At 42.2% G+C, this 19,800-nt stretch overlaps 3 protein-coding genes across 3 annotated transcripts in view; all 3 read left to right on the top strand.

The window, feature by feature from the left end:
• The window catches only part of LOC116829416 (protocadherin alpha-3-like), a 226,228-nt gene that overhangs the window by 25,179 nt on the left and 181,249 nt on the right, over window positions 1-19,800 (top strand). The window lies entirely within an intron of this gene.
• On the top strand, window positions 7,393-10,102 carry LOC116837410 (protocadherin alpha-3-like). Its single transcript, XM_032801765.2, has one exon. The coding sequence runs from the start codon at window positions 7,474-7,476 to the stop codon at window positions 10,051-10,053; it is 2,580 nt and encodes an 859-aa protein (XP_032657656.1). The 5' UTR covers window positions 7,393-7,473; the 3' UTR covers window positions 10,054-10,102.
• LOC116837394 (protocadherin alpha-3-like) lies at window positions 15,347-17,731 on the top strand. The gene has a single exon (XM_032801736.2). It carries the CDS (start codon window positions 15,347-15,349, stop codon window positions 17,729-17,731), a length of 2,385 nt encoding a protein of 794 aa, XP_032657627.1.

Genomic DNA, 19,800 nt, shown 5'->3' with positions numbered 1-19,800 from the left:
CGATCTCGGATGTGAACGATAACGCCCCCGCTTTCCCTCAGCCCGTTTACACGGTGTTTGTGAAGGAAAACAACCCGCCCGGGGCCCATCTCTTGACCGTGTCGGCCTGGGACCCGGACCTGCGGGAAAACGCCTTTGTGAGCTACTCGGTGGTGGAGCGAAGTGTGGGAGAGCAGCCCCTGTCCAGCTACATCTCGGTGCACTCGGAGAGCGGGCAGATCTATGCCCTGCAGCCCTTGGACTACGAGGAGCTGCAAGTGCTGCAGTTCCAGGTGAACGCGAGGGACGCCGGGTTGCCGTCGCTGTGCGGGAACGTGAGTGTGCAGCTCTTTGTCCTGGATGCAAATGACAACGCGCCCGCAGTGTCCCCGGCTGGCTCTGTCGGCGGCTCGCCAGGGCCCGAGCTGGTTCCGCTGTCGGCCGGCGCAGGGCACGTGGTGGGCAAGATCCGAGCGGTGGATGCGGATTCCGGCTACAACGCGTGGCTTCGCTACGAAGTGCAGGATCCCGGGGCTGCGGGGCCTTTCCGGGTGGGTTTGTACAGCGGGGAGATCAGCACGACGCGGGCGTTGGAGGAGGCGGACGGCCCCAGCCAGCGCCTCGTGATCCTGGTGAAGGACCATGGGGAGCCGTCGCTGTCCGCGACAGCCACTGTCAGCCTGTCCCTGGTGAAGATTCCCCAGGCTGTGAAATGGGACTCGAGGCCAAGGGGCGGGAGCGAAGGTCCCTTGGTTGACATGAACGTGTCTTTAATGATCGCCATTTGCTCGGTGTCCGGGCTGTTTGTGCTGGTGATTGTCGTGTACGTTGGCCTGAGATGCCGCCCGGGTCCGGAAGTGATGTGCGGGCCGGGGATGGCCACCGTGGTGTGCGCGAGCGAGGTGGGGAGCTGGTCCTATTCCCAGCGCCAGAGCCGGAACTTGTGTGTAGGGGAAGGCACCGCCAAGAATGATCTCATGGTTTTCAGCCCCAACTTCCCTCACTGTGCAGAGAACGGGGCGAAGGAGACACCCAATCTATGCGGCACGGTTGGTTAAATAATATTTCCCGCCACAATACATTGTTTTCAGGATCTCACTGAAGATTATTTTAAAGTAGTTAGTAGTGATTCTCCAATGAATTTATATTTTTGTAAAATGCATGTTTGGATAACGAATAATGAATCTTTTTAGCGATCCAACTTTCCGTGTGCTGCTTTTGGGTAGGTACTTCGGATACTGTTTTTTAAACATAAGTGCTTTTTTAGTAGCGTTCGAATGAAATTCGAAATATGTCAGTTAGAATGGATTAAAGCCAAAGGATATAATATTATGCATTTAAATTTGCAATTGTATTGGCTATTGTTTGCTCTTTTTTTAGTAGCACCATCTGCGCTGTTAATTCCATGAGAAACACTATTTTTTTAATGAAGAAGAAGTGTTCTTTGCCTGGGGAATATTCCTCCAAGAATTACTTCCTTATAATTTTTGTTATTAGACATGGCTCTTTATATGCTTCTTGACTGATAGTTCCATTGATGATGACGACACCGTGAAGAACAATACTTTGGAATGGTTTAATACGTTCCATCTGAAGAAGCCAAAACATTTTAAAGCATTAGGATGAGTTAAAATGTAACGCTTTATTCCGGCTTTATTCCCACTGAAAACCCATTCTAATTGAATCTTAAAGCTTCAAAATTGGGTTGAAGTGGGACATGACTGGTGAACAGTCTGGGTGCTGGCTCTCAATTACTCCTCACCATGCAATTATCCCCTTACTTCTGTGGGAAAACTGAGACCTAGAGCAGTGAAGTGAGGTGTCCAAGGTTACAGAAGGTTTGCAACAGATACAGAAACACAGTATAGAATTCATGGCTGCCAGTCTTGCTTCTTGCCTAGAAAATCATTTTTCCTTTCGTTGGATCTCCTCTGAAATTTGGTGATTCCAATTTTCCTTTATTATTTTCTCTCCTGCTTATTACATGTTATTTGTTCTCTTTCAAATGCAGTTCAGAAGTGTTTACCAATTTTTTTTTTGAGTTTTTATGCTGGTCTTTTCCAGACCATCAACGTAAAGCACTTGAAAGAGATTTCATACTAAAGAGTCCAGAGAATCTAGGGAAGCATCCAAATGAATGTAACGATATACCCATATTTTAAATTTTTCTGTTTCTAAAGTATTCTTTATGGCTTTTGGGATAAACCAGTAGAAACATCTTAGTGAGAAATACCTGGGTGTACCTATTATAAAAAAGGTACAGGATTTTATTTTAGGGCTATTGATTAATTGCAGTTAACTCATGCGATTAACTCTCAAAAATTAATCGCACTGTTAAACAACAGAATACCAATTGAAATTTATTAAATATTTTGGATGTTTTTCTACATTTTCATATATATTGTATTCTGTGTTGTAATTTAAATCAAAGTGTATAATATTTTTATTACAAATGTTTGCACTGTAAAAATGATTACCAAAACAAATAGTATTTTTCAATTCACCTCATACAAGTACTGAAGTGCAATCTTTGTTGTGAAAGTGTAACTTACAAATGTAGATTTTTTTGTTACGTAACTGCACTGAAAAACAAAACAACGTAAAACTTCAGAGCCTACAAGTCCACTCAGTCCTACTTCTTGTTCATCCAATTGTTAAGACAAAAAGGGTTGTTTACATTTACAGGAAACAGTGCTGCCCTCTTCTTATTTATAATGTCACCCAAAAGTGAGAACAGGCATTTGCATGGCAGGTTTGTAGCTGGCCTTGCAAGATATTTACATGCCAGATGTGCTAAACATTCATATGCCCCTTTATGCTTCAGCCACCATTCCAGAGGACATGCTTTCATGCTGATGATGCCCATTAAAAATAATGCATTAATTAAATTTGTGACTGAACTCCTTGGGAGAGAATTGTATGTCCCCTGTTCTGTTTTGCCTGCATTCTGCCATATATTTAATGGTATAGCAATCTTGGATGATGACCCAGCACATGTAGTTCATTTTAAGAACACTTTCACTACAGATTTGACAAAACTCAAAGAAGGTACCAATGTGAGATTTCTCAAGATAGCCACAGCACTCGACCCAAAGTTTAAGAATCTGAAGTGCCTTCCAAAATCTGAGAGGGATGAGGTGTGGATCATGCTTTCAAAAGTCTTAAAAGAGCAACACTCTGATGTGAAAACTACAGAACCTGCACCACCATAAAAGAATATCAACCTTCTGCTGATGGCATCTGACTCAGATGATGAAAATTAACACGCATTGGTCTGCACTGCTTTGGGTTGTTATCAAGCAGAACCCATTATCAGCATGGACACATGTCATCTGAAATGGTGATTGAAGGTTGAGACATATGAATCTTTAGTGCACCTGGCACGTAAATATCTTGCGATTCCGGCTACAACAGTGCCATGTGAATGACTGTTCTCACTTTCAGGTGACATTGTAAAAAAGAAGAGGGTAGCATTATTTCCTGAAAATGGAAACAAACTTGTTTGTCTGAGTGATTGGCTGAACAAGAAGTAGGACTGAGTGAACTTGCAGCTCTAAAATTTTACATTGTTTTATTTTTGAATGCAGTGTTTTTGTACGTAATTCTAAATCTGTAAGTTTAACTTTCATGATAAAGAGATTACACTACAGTACTTGTATTAGATGAATTGAAAAATACTATTTAAAATATTTCTTTTGGGTTTTTTTTTGCAGTCCAAGTACTTGTAATAAAAAATAAAATAAAATGAGCCCTGTACACTTTGTATTCTGTGTTTTAATTGAAATCAATATATTTGAAAATGTAGAATATACTCAAAAATATTTAAATAAATGGTATTCTATTATTGTTTAACAGTGCAATTAATCACAATTCATTTTTAAAATCTCTTGACAGCCCTATTTTATGTTATTTATTACAGATTTTATAATAGCTCAATTTTTGTTTACCACTGTGTTTTTAGCTTTTACATTGATTTTATTACTTGGAAGTTCTCCATTTCCTGATAATGCACAAGTAAATAGCTGAATGAGTGTGTGTCTTCGAGAATCTTACAAAATACCATTCATTATGATGAACTGCTTCTTTTGGATTTTATTTAAAAATGAACAATGGTTATTTAACTTCCTTTCTATGAGTCATTTCCAGCTTTTGGTTTTCAGATTCCATTTTGGTTTCTTTTTCAATAGTAATGGATTCTGGAACATAGAAAATAATGCAGTGGTTTTACAACCTTTAAAAAAGAATTACAGTAACGTATTTTTATACCTTCGTTTCTACAGAAAGTCATCAAGTAACTACTAAGAGTGAGAGATCCTGTGCTCAGAGAACTAAGAGTTGTTTTAGGAAGAAATAGTTACAGAATGCATCTCGTTTTGCCTAGTAAATTTAACAGAATTACAAAGTGGAAAAGATACTACATTAGGAAATAAACAAAAATAATAAAGGGAACATCTTAATATATTTATCTTGTTATTTTTTCCCTTTGTATGTAGGGAACATTTTTTGGGTGGTGTGTAGCTAGCTAGCTGTGACTTCGAACAGTTTTTCGATACACGATATGACTGATTTAATTTGTGCCGTTAGTAAGCATGGTATACATTGGAAGATAATCCTGAATTTCTGATAACTTTATTGGCATGTGACTGAAACAACCAAAAAAAATGTACTGACACAGTGACTATATATACTCTAACTATCCGCCAGGTGGAGACAGACAGCTGTACAAACTTGTTCCATTTTCAAATATATTGACTTCAATTAAAACACAGAATACAAAGTGTACAGGGCTCACTTTATTTTTTTTATTACAAGTACTTGCACTGTAAAAAAAAAAACCAAAAGAAATATTTTAAATAGTATTTTTCAATTCATCTAATACAAGTACTGTAGTGTAATCTCTTTATCGTGAAAGTTAAACTTACAGATTTAGAATTATGTACAAAAAAACTGCATTAAAAAATAAAACAATGTAAAAGGAGAAGTTATCAATCTCCTCTGCTGTCTCCTGCTAGGGAGAGGAGTTGACCAGCTGACCTGTCTTTCCTGTCACCAAGAGTGGATGAAAGTTGGTGCCAATACCTTCAACATGGGAGAAGCCGTTCTAATGTGCTGAATTATTTGAGCATTAAATAGGTCTGCTCCCGCCTTCTTTGTACATCCCAAGCTTCTAATAGACAAGTGTAAAGCAAAACAAATCGCACATGGGTGCACTAGATTATAGTGCATACAAAAATGCAAAAGGGAAAGAAATAGTCACTGTCTCAAATAATATCAATTTTTAAAAATGGTGTCATATAAAATAAGTTTATAATATCGCCTTAGCCTTTGGTTCTAGTAACATAGCCCAAGACCAAAACTAGTCTTCAGATTGAGCTATACTATTTTACTGATATTGCCTACAATTATTATTATATATATACAGCAAAGTATTTACAAACACCTGTAGTTAAGTTGCCTAAACATTTGCGTTCTCAATAGTCTTTTCCAGTTGCTTATAACCTGCTCAAACTTTTACCTTTTTAGTTTAAATTGCAGGTTTAGTCAAAGTAGAGAGCAAAAGATAGTTACAACGGATTGTTTTTACATAAAAACAGAGTAAAATCTATTATTTTCCTTAAATATGTAACATTTCTGAAAACAGCTCTAGTTCCTAAATAAGTGGTCTGTCAAATCTTTAAATTTAAAGGGGGGGGCATATGTGCTTTTCAGTGATCTGTTGAAGTGGTTTTGAGATTTGCTGACTTTAAAAAGGGTTGGGAAACATACTTTGACCGTATGCACTGGTTGCTGTTTTCTTTCTAATGATCTCCTGATGTTCCGTTCGCATTGTGTAAATGTGTGCATGTAATTGATACTTTCTGTTTTAGTATCCGGTATCACTTATGTTCTACTGGCTCTCGACGTGCATGTGTAAGAAAGTTAAGAAGAATTTAACATTTAATATTAAAGTGTTTATGTAATGTGGTCTGCGAAAGTGTGTGCCGATAAAGATAGGGCTGTAAAGGAGCCCTGAAATCCCACGTGAAATCTGAAGTTATGTATGTAATGAGGGTATAGTCATACCTCATTATGTACATTCTAATCTATATATTGTGTGAGGCAGGGCTCCAGATAAGCCCTAGTTTTAGAGAGTGCACATATTGTACAGGCCAAGGCATTTCATTTCTGCCTAAAAAGAGAATGGAAGTTATTTGTTTTTGTCAATTTTATTTTTGAAAAACGTAGGAAATTCCATTAAAACAATGTTGAAGAACACTAAGATTGCAAAAGGAAGCACTCAAAAATCGGGAAATGTCAACATTCAGGTTTCTAACACATCGATAACTGTGCTCACCTATGCGTATGCATTAAAATGCAGTCTTTAATTAAATACTGCGATTGGTTTCTTCTGCAGTTTAAAAAGGTTGTGAAGTGAATGAGGAAGAAGTCTAGAAAAAATCGCCCTCACTCTGTGTAGAATAATAATCTGCAGGTAAGGCAGAGAGTAACTGGCAAAACAATAAGAATAAAAATAAATATTAAACAGCTCCCATATTTACTGAGTGCCACGTTTCCTCTGCACTGATGTAAATAAACATTTAGGCACTTGAGGAAAACCAGCTCAAGGGCAATGCACAATTTAAGTAATTTAAGCCTTCAAAATAAAACTATGCTTCTATACACAGAATTTCACCTTGAATGACGTAAAGAAGCCAGTCCAACCAACCATCCGACCAATCAACTAACGATGTAATACAATAATAATGGCAGAATCTACGTGAATATTCACGAGGGAGATGAATTTGGTATTTCCTGAGAGTTGAACGCTTTCCTTTCAAACCTCCATGTTCTTTCAATATTTTGTGGTCTGTCCGAGTCGGAGATAACGGTAGCTACGTATCTCTCTATCAGATAAACATAAGATATAGAGATATTAAGATGTAGATGCGTGTGTGTCAGTGGAAGTGCATTAGAAGGTAGTGCAGGATCAAGTGATGACATCTTTAAAGATCTGAAAGGGAAACGATTAAAACGCCTTTCTAAAAGTAAGGAACCCCAGACTTCTTTTGGTGGTTCAGCTATAGAGGCAAGATTATAATGTTTCTGTCTGTTGGCAAATATTAGCTCCTATCATGAGCACCGAACGAAATAAAGTTCGAAGGGATCTCTTCCGTGATAACTTGGCGGGCGAAGGGAAAGGGGGAGGAAGAGAAGATGAGAAAACCGTATGCTTGAACTCGCTGGATTAAAGAAGACATAGTTTGGAAGTTATAAACTACGGAAAGGGCTGAAACACAAGGTGTCGCTGTCGGCTAAAAAGACACTTAAACAGGAGAAAAAACACAGCTCCTCCTTCAGAAGCTCTGAAAATCCGGCCTTTCAGCGCATCAGGCAGAGTCCCGGATGTAACAACTGAATTTTATTAAACTGTTTTCAAACCTGCAACGCATCCTCCTCATTCCTTGGATTCTGCGCGTTCTCTCACTGACAACGCTGGTTTCTAAGTAGTCCGCGATGGCTCTTCTCCGGCGAGACGCCCTGGTAACCAGGCAGCTGCTGCGGCTGCTTCTGTTGCACACGGCCTGGGAGGTGGGCAGCGGCCAGCTCCGGTATTCCGTGCCAGAGGAATCCAAACACGGCACCTTTGTGGGCCGCCTGGCCCAGGACCTGGGGCTGGAGGTGGCGGAGCTGGTGTCTCGGATGTTCCGGATGGTCTCCAGCGGCAGGAGAGACTATTTTGAGGTAAATTTGCAGAGCGGCGTTTTGTTTGTTAATTCGCGACTAGACAGGGAAGAGCTGTGCGGCCAGAGCCCCCTGTGCGCCATTGACCTGGAGGTGATAGTGGACAAACCGCTGAGGATATTTCACGTGGAAGTGGAGATACAGGATATAAACGACAATGCTCCTGTGTTCCCCGTAAATGAAAAAAATCTATTTATTTCAGAATCCAGACGCCCAGGCTCGCGATTTCCACTAGAGGGCGCGTCTGACGCAGATATTGGTACAAACTCTCTGCTAACCTATAAACTCAGCCTAAATGACTATTTTGATGTAGATTTGCAGAAAAATAACGAGCAAAGAAAATCGTTAGTCCTTCTGTTAAAGGAACCTCTGGATAGAGAGGAAACCTCTGAGCATAGTTTATTACTCACTGCTACTGATGGGGGCAAACCGGAGCTCACCGGCACAGTTCAGCTGATGATCAAGGTGCTGGATGCCAATGATAACGCGCCTGTATTTAATCAATCTGTCTATGAAGTGCGTTTGTTAGAAAATGCGACTAATGGGACATTAATCATTAAACTCAATGCAACCGATTTAGATGAGGGAATTAATAAAGACATTTCATATTCATTTAGTAATTCTTTTAATCCTAATTTAAGAAACATGTTTAGTCTAGATCCAAACACTGGTGAAGTAAGATTTAAAGGAGAATTAGACTTCGAAAATATCAGTTTATATGAACTACAAATCGAAGCAACTGATAAAAGTGCTTTCCCCTTGACTGGACATTGCACGCTGGTGGTGGAAGTTTTAGACGTGAACGATAACGCCCCTGAGCTGGCCGTGACTTCCCTTTCTCTGCCGGTGCCGGAGGACGCTCCCCCGGGGACAGTGGTGGCTCTTATTAGCGTCTCTGACCGAGACTCGGGAGACAACGGCAAAGTCACCTGCTCCATCCCCCCGAACCTGCCCTTTCGACTCGTCTCCACCTTTAAAAATTATCACTCGCTGGTGCTGGCGGAGGCCGTGGATCGGGAGCGAGTGTCTGAATATAAGATCGTGGTGACAGCCAGAGACCAAGGGGCCCCGTCTCTCTCGGCCAGCAGCAGCATTTTGGTGGCGATCTCGGATGTGAACGATAACGCCCCCGCTTTCCCTCAGCCCGTTTACACGGTGTTTGTGAAGGAAAACAACCCGCCCGGGGCCCATCTCTTGACCGTGTCGGCCTGGGACCCGGACCTGCGGGAAAACGCCTTTGTGAGCTACTCGGTGGTGGAGCGAAGTGTGGGAGAGCAGCCCCTGTCCAGCTACATCTCGGTGCACTCGGAGAGCGGGCAGATCTATGCCCTGCAGCCCTTGGACTACGAGGAGCTGCAAGTGCTGCAGTTCCAGGTGAACGCGAGGGACGCCGGGTTGCCGTCGCTGTGCGGGAACGTGAGTGTGCAGCTCTTTGTCCTGGATGCAAATGACAACGCGCCCGCAGTGTCCCCGGCTGGCTCTGTCGGCGGCTCGCCAGGGCCCGAGCTGGTTCCGCTGTCTGCCGGCGCAGGGCACGTGGTGGGCAAGATCCGAGCGGTGGATGCGGATTCCGGCTACAACGCGTGGCTTCGCTACGAAGTGCAGGATCCCGGGGCTGCGGGGCCTTTCCGGGTGGGTGTGTACAGCGGGGAGATCAGCACGACGCGGGCGTTGGAGGAGGCGGACGGCCCCAGCCAGAGCCTCGTGATCCTGGTGAAGGACCATGGGGAGCCGTCGCTGTCCGCGACAGCCACTGTCAGCCTGTCCCTGGTGGAGAGTGCCCAGGCTGTGAGATGGGACTCGAGGCCAAGGGGCGGGAGCGAAGGGCCCTTGGTTGACATGAACGTGTCTTTAATGATCGCCATTTGCTCGGTGTCCGGGCTGTTTGTGCTGGTGATTGTCGTGTACGTTGGCCTGAGATGCCACCCAGGTCCGGAAGTGATGTGCGGGCCTGGGAAAGCCACCGTGGTGTGCGCGAGCGAAGTGGGGAGTTGGTCCTATTCCCAGCGCCAGAGCCGGAACTTGTGTGTAGGGGAAGGCACCGCCAAGAATGACCTCATGGTTTTCAGCCCCAACTTTCCTAACTCTACAGAGAACGGGGAGAAGGAGAAACAGCAAGCGATGGCGTCCAGTGTCTATGGAACGGTTAGTGAAATATTGTTGCACCTCCAGAACACTTGTAACTTCTGTGTAACTGAACACAATTTTTCTAAATATGCTAGTAGTGTCTGGGTGTGGATTTTGAAGTTCTGTATGGTATATTTAATATTAAATGACTTGTATTTTCCCCATAAATATGGTGTGTATGTAGCGGAAGTCCTGGATATGGAATTATTCCTTCTTGCCGAGTGACTTTGAATAGGTAATCTTTGTAGTGATTTCAGTTTGTATTAACAAAGAATATAGCAATGCATTTTTAAACTTTATTTTATCTGGAATTCTCTTTATATTTTTCAACCCCTTAACACTGTTCCACTAGCTTATACATGTTTTCCAGTAGTATTTTAAGGGCACTTAGAACATGTGCCTTTGAAATAACAATATTCAGACTTCATCCACAGGTGTTAATAATGTTCAAATTTCTGGAAACCCATGTTTGTGTTGGATACTTAATATGAATGTTTTGACCTTTCAATCCAATATTAAAAGTTGCTTTTCTCGTAAGATTCACAGTTGAGATCATGAAAAATATTGGTAGTGTGGCGGCTGTGATTTAGAATAATCTTTTCATATTTTTTGTTGGCGGGTGATATCAGTGCTTTAAACTTTGCCAGAAGCTGGGAATGGACAACAGGGATCACCTGATGATTCCCAGTTCTGTTCATTTCCTCTGAAGCACCTGGCATTGGCCACTGTCGGAAGATAGGATACTGGGCTACATGGACCTTTCATCTTACCGAATGTGGCCATTCTTATGTTCTTATTGTGGTATGATTAAATTCCTCTTTATGAAATATACAAATGTACAAGGGGTACAAAGAGAAGACTAGACTAGTATAGCTATTTTTATACAGTGTTATAAGCAATTTATATTTAAAACGTAGAATGAGCTCCACAGTTTACCCTGCTATCAGCAATGTCTCATTTTAATATTCGGGTCATAATATCCTTACAATGGGGTCATACATTTTCTTTGTGTGAGAATAAATTCCTTCAAAAGTTTATAAGGGAACGTCCATCACTGATTGCTCTTGATATGTCGATTGTGAGGCACTCTCAATTCCATCCCTCGTAACACTGATGGCTGATTATAATGTTTGCAGTTATTATAGCAACTTCTGTAATAATACAACTATTAACTTCCCTAGTACCTTCCGTCAAATGATGTCAATGCATTTTAGAGAATTAGGGTGAATTTCATTCCAGTGCAAAGACTTTGACACTTAAATCCTGCTTTAAAGGTGAAACTCATGCCATGTGCAGAGGCAAGCACAAGACCGATGTACCCTTAATTCCACTTAAGCCACACAATATGTTTAAAAGATGCATGTGACGTTGTGCTGGCCTTCTGCACTAAGATGAATTTCATCAGTTAATTAATTTAGCCTCTTAATACCCCTGTGAAGTATATGTAACTAATCCCATTTATTGGTGCGGCAAACGGGAACTCGAGCAGTGAAGTGACTTGTCCAAGACTGCGGAAAATCTGTGGTAGATCTAGGAAATATGAGTGCGCTCATCTCTGGATATCTAGTCTTGCTTTATCCAGAAATTCATCCTTCATCTCGTTGGATTTCCTCCCAAACATGGGTGGTGTCATTGGCCCTTTCTCATTTTCTCTCTCTCATTATGTGGTATGTTTCTTCTTTTTATAGTGCAGCACAGAAGTATTTTAAAGAAAATGAGAATTTCTAATGTTTTTCTTTTTGAGCTACCATCAGAAAGCATTTTATTATATGTTAGTTCGCACAAAGTTCCAGTGAATTAATGTAAGCATCAGAATCCTGTAATTATAGTATTATATTCATCAACATTTTATTCCTAAAGTCATAATCCTTGGTGACAGGATACACTAACAGAAACATACTGGTTGTGCCAGTTGCCTATGTATTAGACATGTATAGGCCTTGCTTTTACTTCTTATGGATGATCTTAAACTGGATATATTTTTTCTTTTACTTTTGTATTATTACAACTGTAATTAATACAGCTGTAAAATTATTATAACTGTATTATTACAGCTGTGAAACAGGTTTCCATCACTTGGAAGGTCTTTTCTTCCTGATAAGGGACAGCAAAGTGAACAAATATATGTGTCATTTGTCAAGAATAAGACTAAACACCATGGATGAAATCCTGGCTCTATTGAAGTCAATTGCTTTGACTTAAATGGAGCTGGGATTTCACACCATATATTATAAATTATTTCCTTTCCCCCACTTTGAACTGATTTGTTTAAGAACTGGGATTAATGTGATTAACACCATGACTGGATTCTACTGCCTTTAATTTCTTTTCACTTTCCTTGAGTCACTTTCAGTTGTTTCTAGATTTCACGTCTGCTTTCTTTTCCATAGAAATGGATGCTGGAATACTGAAAATAACCCAACTTTAATAGAAAATTGCCTTATCTTATTTGTTTCCAGCCCCATTTCTGTGCAAATCAGCAAATAACCTCTGAGTGAGATATCTTCTGCTTAAGACAATGAAAATTGTGTTTAAAAATAACGCAACAGAGTACTTTATCCTAGAATATTTAAAAGAATTGCAATGTGGATTTAAAAATTAAAATTAAAATAATTAAGTAAACATAGTAAAGAGAACATTTTGGCATGTTTGTTTATTTATTTATTTGTTGTTGGATGGAGGCAATAACTTTTTGATGGTTAAGAATGTGTGATTTCCGCTGTTCCATAGATGTGTTTGATTGGTGCTGTTCTACATTGGAGGGTTATAATCACAAGTGACAATGTTATTGATATGCAGTATGGAAATGCAGAGAAATTGCCTCAAGTGGTGGCTAGATACCATCATTATCCCACTAGAAGAGGCAGACAGTTATCCATATTTCTTGAGAGAACTTATTAAGCTACACAGATACCTCCTTTTGGACCTGACCAGATGTCCATGTGCTTTTCTGGCACCAAGAGGGGATAGAAATTGGCTCGAATACCTTTTGTTTGGAGAGTCATTTTAATGTGCTGAATTCCTTATGCATATAGGCCCCAACCAGCAAAACACTGAACTCTTGAGTAGATTCACTGACATGCTTAAAGCTAACTGGGTTGTTAAGTGATTTGCTGGAGCAAAGCCTTAATGGGGTCTGCTCTTGCAGTCCTTCCGTAACCCAAAAGTCTAATGATTTCATTTTTAGCAAAAGAGGACAAAGGAACCTAATACTTTTAGAATTAAGTGCAAACATTTCAATGCATTTTTTAAAAGAATAGTGGTGCTTTTTAAAAAACAACAACCCATCAGTTAAAATGCCCTCAAAATGCCTTCACCATACACCTTCTTCACCTGTTTTATACATATGTCAATTATGGAGATATGTTTACGTATCATAGATGGAATATGTAGCAACACCTATATATAAATTAACCTAAAATATTTGTTTCCATTCTCGAATGCCTTTTCTGACTGCTTATGTTTTCCCCAAACTTTCCTTCAGGGACTGAAATTCTGGAAGTTTGGTTTCAGCACATTTTCCTTTTTGAAAGATCAAAAATGGTTTAGCTATTTTCAAATGAAAAGAGAATGGAAAATATATTTTTCCATAATTAAGAAAACTTGTGACATTTTTTGAACAGTTGTAGTGTCTAAGCAGGAGGTGGTAGAAACTTAAATTTGACTAAGAGGTAAGCTTTAAGTATCAAGTATGTCTTTCAGAGGTCTGGCAAAAGTCTTCTTAGCTTTGATCAGTTAAAATCAGTTTAAAGTACACTGTGCACATGTGCAGTGTTTTAATGTGTTTTGTTTTGTTGTATATAATTATTTTAATGGTCTGTATTGGCACTCTGTATGTGGTCATGTATAGCTGAGTGGAAGTTCACTTTAATATAAAGATTCATTATGTTCCACTCGCTCTATGCATGCATATGTAAGAAAGTAGAGAGGAATTTCACATTTTACCTGTGGATGGTATGTAGAGTATGATCTGTGAAGTTGAACACTGAAGAAACAAAGCTCTAAAGGAGCCTGTCTCATTCCATATGTCCTTTGAAAGGTTTCAGCCATGTTTTATTATATCTATCTATTAATAGGATCTATTTATCTACATTGAATGAGCCAAGGCTCCTTAGGCAACTTTGCACTCATGGAGGCTGGGTTTCAGAGGAGTCCTTCCCTTATTGAGCTCAGGTATTTTGAAAGACAGACCATTCTACTCCTGCCCAACAAATAGTTCCATATGATTCCATTTTTTTACTATATTATTTGTCTTTTAGAAACCTAGGGAATTCCACAGGAATTATAAGGTTGCCAAAGAATCCCTGAAAAGTCAGGAAATGTGGAAGTTAAGGGGGCCCACACATCTTTAGCTCTGAGCCATGTATGTAACCATTATAATATAACTTCTGGTTACATTATAACATAAAGTTTTTCTTCAGGCTATTGTCTCCTTCTTTGTGCAAGTTGGATGGAGAAAGAGGTAGGGTTGTGAAATGTATGAGGCAGAGGTTCAAAAAGTGTCTGTCTTCCTCCTTGCACAGGATAGTCAATGAACTCTGAGGATACAAATAAATATTGAATAATTTGCTTCATTCACAACACATCAAATAACCCAAAACCAAATCCAGGTTGCTTGCGTTATGAGTGTTTCACTACCCTTAAACGTTTTTCCACGTTTTTATTGATTGATAGATTTTGTGTGTGTGTGTATGTATATGTATGTGTGTGTGGATATATATGGTTCTAGCCCATGGAAGCTTATGCCTAAATAAATGTGTTAGTCTCTAAGGTGCCACAAGGACTCCACGTTGTTTCTTATAGGTATGCAGTGTCTCTGTAGACATGTAGAGATATAAAGTATATGAGCTTATTAAGTCACTAGAAAGAAATTTTATGACAGCATTTTAAAAGTAAAGAATCAGGTTCTGAAATGTTATTCAAAGATTTAAAGGCAACAGTAGCTTACCACAGATACCTATTTTGGACTAAAACCTTTGCTGTGTTTCATAATATTATTTGGCTATAGGAAAATATTATCATATGCTAACCAGTCAATGCTTGACTCTCCCCTATAGCACACTAATAAAAACGTGCAATGTTAGACCACAGGTCTGTGTTTTAAACATCACGACTATTTCCCAAGGTTAAGGTGTCCCATATTTATTTTGCTCCTTCGGCTATATAAAGAAGATCAGGATATCTCCATATTCAACCAATTGTTTCCAAACAAAGTACGTTAAGACTAGTGCTAATAGTATCTTTCAGATAGGTTGTGAAGAAAAAGAACTTCAGAAAACTGTAATGTTCTGTATATTTAAAGCTGGAAAGGTCTTAGACACAAGGTGCCGCTGTCGCCTAAAAAGGCTTTTTAACAGGAAAGAAACACACAGCTCCTCCCTCAGAAGTACTGAAAATCCCGCCTGTGACAGGACTGGATTTAAATGAAATTCCTTTCAGATATCTCTCAGCAGGATATTCATACGGAATTAGGCGTTCAAGTCACTGATTTATAAACGAGAACCGCCCCGCGTCCGCGATGGCCCTTCTCCGGCGAGACTCCCCGGTAACCAGGCAGCTGCTGCGGCTGGTTCTGCTGCACACGGCCTGGGAGGTGGGCAGCGGCCAGCTCCGTTATTCCGTGTCCGAGGAATCCAAACACGGCACCTTTGTGGGCCGCCTGGCCCAGGACCTGGGGCTGGAGGTGGCGGAGCTGGTGTCTCGGATGTTCCGGATGGTCTCCAGCGGCAGGAGAGACTATTTTGAGGTAAATTTGCAGAGCGGCGTTTTGTTTGTTAATTCGCGACTAGACAGGGAAGAGCTGTGCGGCCAGAGCCCCCTGTGCGCCATTGACCTGGAGGTGATAGTGGACAAACCGCTGAGGATATTTCACGTGGAAGTGGAGATACAGGATATAAACGACAATGCTCCTGTGTTCCCCGTAAATGAAAAAAATCTATTTATTTCAGAATCCAGACGCCCAGGCTCGCGATTTCCACTAGAGGGCGCGTCTGACGCAGATATTGGTACAAACTCTCTGCTAACCTATAAACTCAGCCTAAATGACTATTTTGATGTAGATTTGCAGAAAAATAACGAGCAAAGAAAATCGTTAGTCCTTCTGTTAAAGGAACCTCTGGATAGAGAGGAAACCTCTGAGCATAGTTTATTACTCACTGCTACTGATGGGGGCAAACCGGAGCTCACCGGCACAGTTCAGCTGATGATCAAGGTGCTGGATGCCAATGATAACGCGCCTGTATTTAATCAATCTGTCTATGAAGTGCGTTTGTTAGAAAATGCGACTAATGGGACATTAATCATTAAACTCAATGCAACCGATTTAGATGAGGGAATTAATAAAGACATTTCATATTCATTTAGTAATTCTTTTAATCCTAATTTAAGAAACATGTTTAGTCTAGATCCAAACACTGGTGAAGTAAGATTTAAAGGAGAATTAGACTTCGAAAATATCAGTTTATATGAACTACAAATCGAAGCAACTGATAAAAGTGCTTTCCCCTTGACTGGACATTGCACGCTGGTGGTGGAAGTTTTAGACGTGAACGATAACGCCCCTGAGCTGGCCGTGACTTCCCTTTCTCTGCCGGTGCCGGAGGACGCTCCCCCGGGGACAGTGGTGGCTCTTATTAGCGTCTCTGACCGAGACTCGGGAGACAACGGCAAAGTCACCTGCTCCATCCCCCCGAACCTGCCCTTTCGACTCGTCTCCACCTTTAAAAATTATCACTCGCTGGTGCTGGCGGAGGCCGTGGATCGGGAGCGAGTGTCTGAATATAAGATCGTGGTGACAGCCAGAGACCAAGGGGCCCCGTCTCTCTCGGCCAGCAGCAGCATTTTGGTGGCGATCTCGGATGTGAACGATAACGCCCCCGCTTTCCCTCAGCCCGTTTACACGGTGTTTGTGAAGGAAAACAACCCGCCCGGGGCCCATCTCTTGACCGTGTCGGCCTGGGACCCGGACCTGCGGGAAAACGCCTTTGTGAGCTACTCGGTGGTGGAGCGAAGTGTGGGAGAGCAGCCCCTGTCCAGCTACATCTCGGTGCACTCGGAGAGCGGGCAGATCTATGCCCTGCAGCCCTTGGACTACGAGGAGCTGCAAGTGCTGCAGTTCCAGGTGAACGCGAGGGACGCCGGGTTGCCGTCGCTGTGCGGGAACGTGAGTGTGCAGCTCTTTGTCCTGGATGCAAATGACAACGCGCCCGCAGTGTCCCCGGCTGGCTCTGTCGGCGGCTCGCCAGGGCCCGAGCTGGTTCCGCTGTCTGCCGGCGCAGGGCACGTGGTGGGCAAGATCCGAGCGGTGGATGCGGATTCCGGCTACAACGCGTGGCTTCGCTACGAAGTGCAGGATCCCGGGGCTGCGGGGCCTTTCCGGGTGGGTGTGTACAGCGGGGAGATCAGCACGACGCGGGCGTTGGAGGAGGCGGACGGCCCCAGCCAGAGCCTCGTGATCCTGGTGAAGGACCATGGGGAGCCGTCGCTGTCCGCGACAGCCACTGTCAGCCTGTCCCTGGTGGAGAGTGCCCAGGCTGTGAGATGGGACTCGAGGCCAAGGGGCGGGAGCGAAGGGCCCTTGGTTGACATGAACGTGTCTTTAATGATCGCCATTTGCTCGGTGTCCGGGCTGTTTGTGCTGGTGATTGTCGTGTATGTTGGCCTGAGATGCCACCCGGGTCCGGAAGTGATGTGCGGGCCTGGGAAAGCCACCGTGGTGTGCGCGAGCGAAGTGGGGAGTTGGTCCTATTCCCAGCGCCAGAGCCGGAGCTTGTGTATAGGGGAAGGTACCGCCAAGAATGATCTCATGGTTTTCAGCCCCAACTTTCCTAACTCCTGGGAGAATGGAGAGGCAGGGAAGGGGCAAGTGCTTACACCAAATCCGTCAGGAATGGTGAGTCATTGAAGTCAGTCCTGATCTATAAGGAAGGCTAATTCATTTATTTCCCAATTGAATATGTTCTTATGCATTTCTTTAATTCCTTAGACTAGGGAAAATACTAGAAAGTCAGTGGCTTCATTTATTCCTGGTATAAGATCAAGAGAATTACACCAAGCATGAGTCACCCAATGAATTTTGCTGCAATCGGATATGATCCTTAATTTCAGCTGTTTATTATGTAATAGTCAAATCCATTATTTTTTTCTTTGTCAGGAGTTGGATACATATTTTGTGATGAAAAATGAGGATACCTATATGCTATTTGTGATTCCATGATTTAACAAATGTGACTAACTCAAGCTCTACATGTTTCATTGGTAGAATGTAAATACTCTTTTGGGGGTGGTTAAAATGCTGAAATTTGTGAATACAGTTGGAAGTATCAGTACTTGACCAATGGGTTATCATTTGAACTGAGAGTAGTTTAAGCCCAGTGTCAAGGCTGATTCCCCACTCTGGCACTTTGAGTGCAGAAGGTGGGGACCTGCAAGGATTCTAAAAATTAACACTGGCCATTCCAGGTTTGTATTAAACTCTAAGGTTACAGCTTTTCTCTGACTTTGGAAGGGTAGATGCTGCCACCACCCAAGTGCAAAAACCCTGTTGAGAACCCAGGAAAGTGCACTTGGGAATTTCTTCCTGTGGGGTACCTTCAAGCCCTTTCACCCCCCCTCCACTCCAGGGAAGAGCTGGGAAAGAAAACAAAGGAAATCAGCTGTTGCCACCATCTAATTAAACAACATGTGCACAAACTCTTAGGACACAAAATCCAATCCTGGTCTTAAAAAAGGTAAATTTTATTAAAAACAAAAAGAAAGAGAAATACTTTTGAAACTCAGGCTATTGCTAGATTTAAAAAAAACACTTACAATAATTAAGTGTCAAGAATAACCTTCCTGAGGTTCAATTTAAAGGTTACAAGCAAAACAAAAGCATTTGGGGTTAGCACAGAGGAGTCCACAAGCCATAAAGAAATAAAAGGGATAAACCTAATTGTGTCCTGCTAGACATTTCCTGATCTACTTACATATATGGGGTTGTAAACAAGTAGTTTCTAGGTATAATTCTGATGATTTTTTCACACCCATCCCCAAGCTTTTTACAGCATAGTCTGTGCCCCTTCCAGGGGCGGCTGTAGGTATTTTGCGGCCCCAAGCAAGGTAGGCAGGCTGCCTTCGACAGCTTGCCTGTGGGAGGTCCCCGGTCCCGCGGATTCAGCGACACGCCTGTGGGAGGTCCGCCGAACCCGCAGGACCAGTGGACCCTCCGCAGACATGCCACTGAAGGCAACCTGCCTGCCACCCTTGCAGCGACCTGCAGAGTGCCCCTGTGGCGTGCCACCCCAGGCATGCGCTTGGCGTGCTGGTGCCGCCCCTGATCCCTTCTCTCTGAGAGAACAACATAGACAAACAAAAGGGGAGTCTTGTTTCAATTTTAAAAGGTTCTAGCCTTCCCATTGGCTCTTTTCACCAGATGTCCAGTCATTTCCTTTTACCTATGCAAGCAGTGACTTTTAACCCTTTACAGGTAAAGCAAGTAGAGAACACTACTAAGAGGGATTTTATGCCTGGCTGGTTTCATAAAAGGGAGGTATCCCCTCCCCTTCATTTATCACACCCAGACTTAACTGTTGTCCTTCACAATGACTATGTTGACTTAAGGTATTCAAGTATAGTTGCTATCAAACCATTAATTGCAAAAAATCAGGGGAATCACCAGTTTAGACTATGGATACATCCACAGCAACAGCACAGTCACAAGTGTCTTCATTTCTAAACATAGTCATAACCCCGCAGCTCTACTACAAACTCACTTCCAGTTGTAGCATAAGCAGCAAAGAATCCTGTGGCACCTTATAGACTAACAGACGTTTTGGAGCATGAACTTTCGTGAGTGAATACCCACTTCATCAGATGCATGTAGTCGGCCATAAAAATATTGGCATATTGTGGGGCCATGCAGGTGCCCATAGCGGTGCCACTGATCTGGAGATATATATTGTCATCAAATTTGAAATAGTTGTGTGTGAGGAT

This window comes from Chelonoidis abingdonii, chromosome 7 (genome assembly GCF_003597395.2).
Source record: "Chelonoidis abingdonii isolate Lonesome George chromosome 7, CheloAbing_2.0, whole genome shotgun sequence".
In the NCBI taxonomy this organism is placed as follows: domain Eukaryota; kingdom Metazoa; phylum Chordata; order Testudines; family Testudinidae; genus Chelonoidis; species Chelonoidis abingdonii.
Note: the sequence above shows the minus strand (reverse complement) of the source record. Positions and strands in the feature narration are given on the sequence as shown.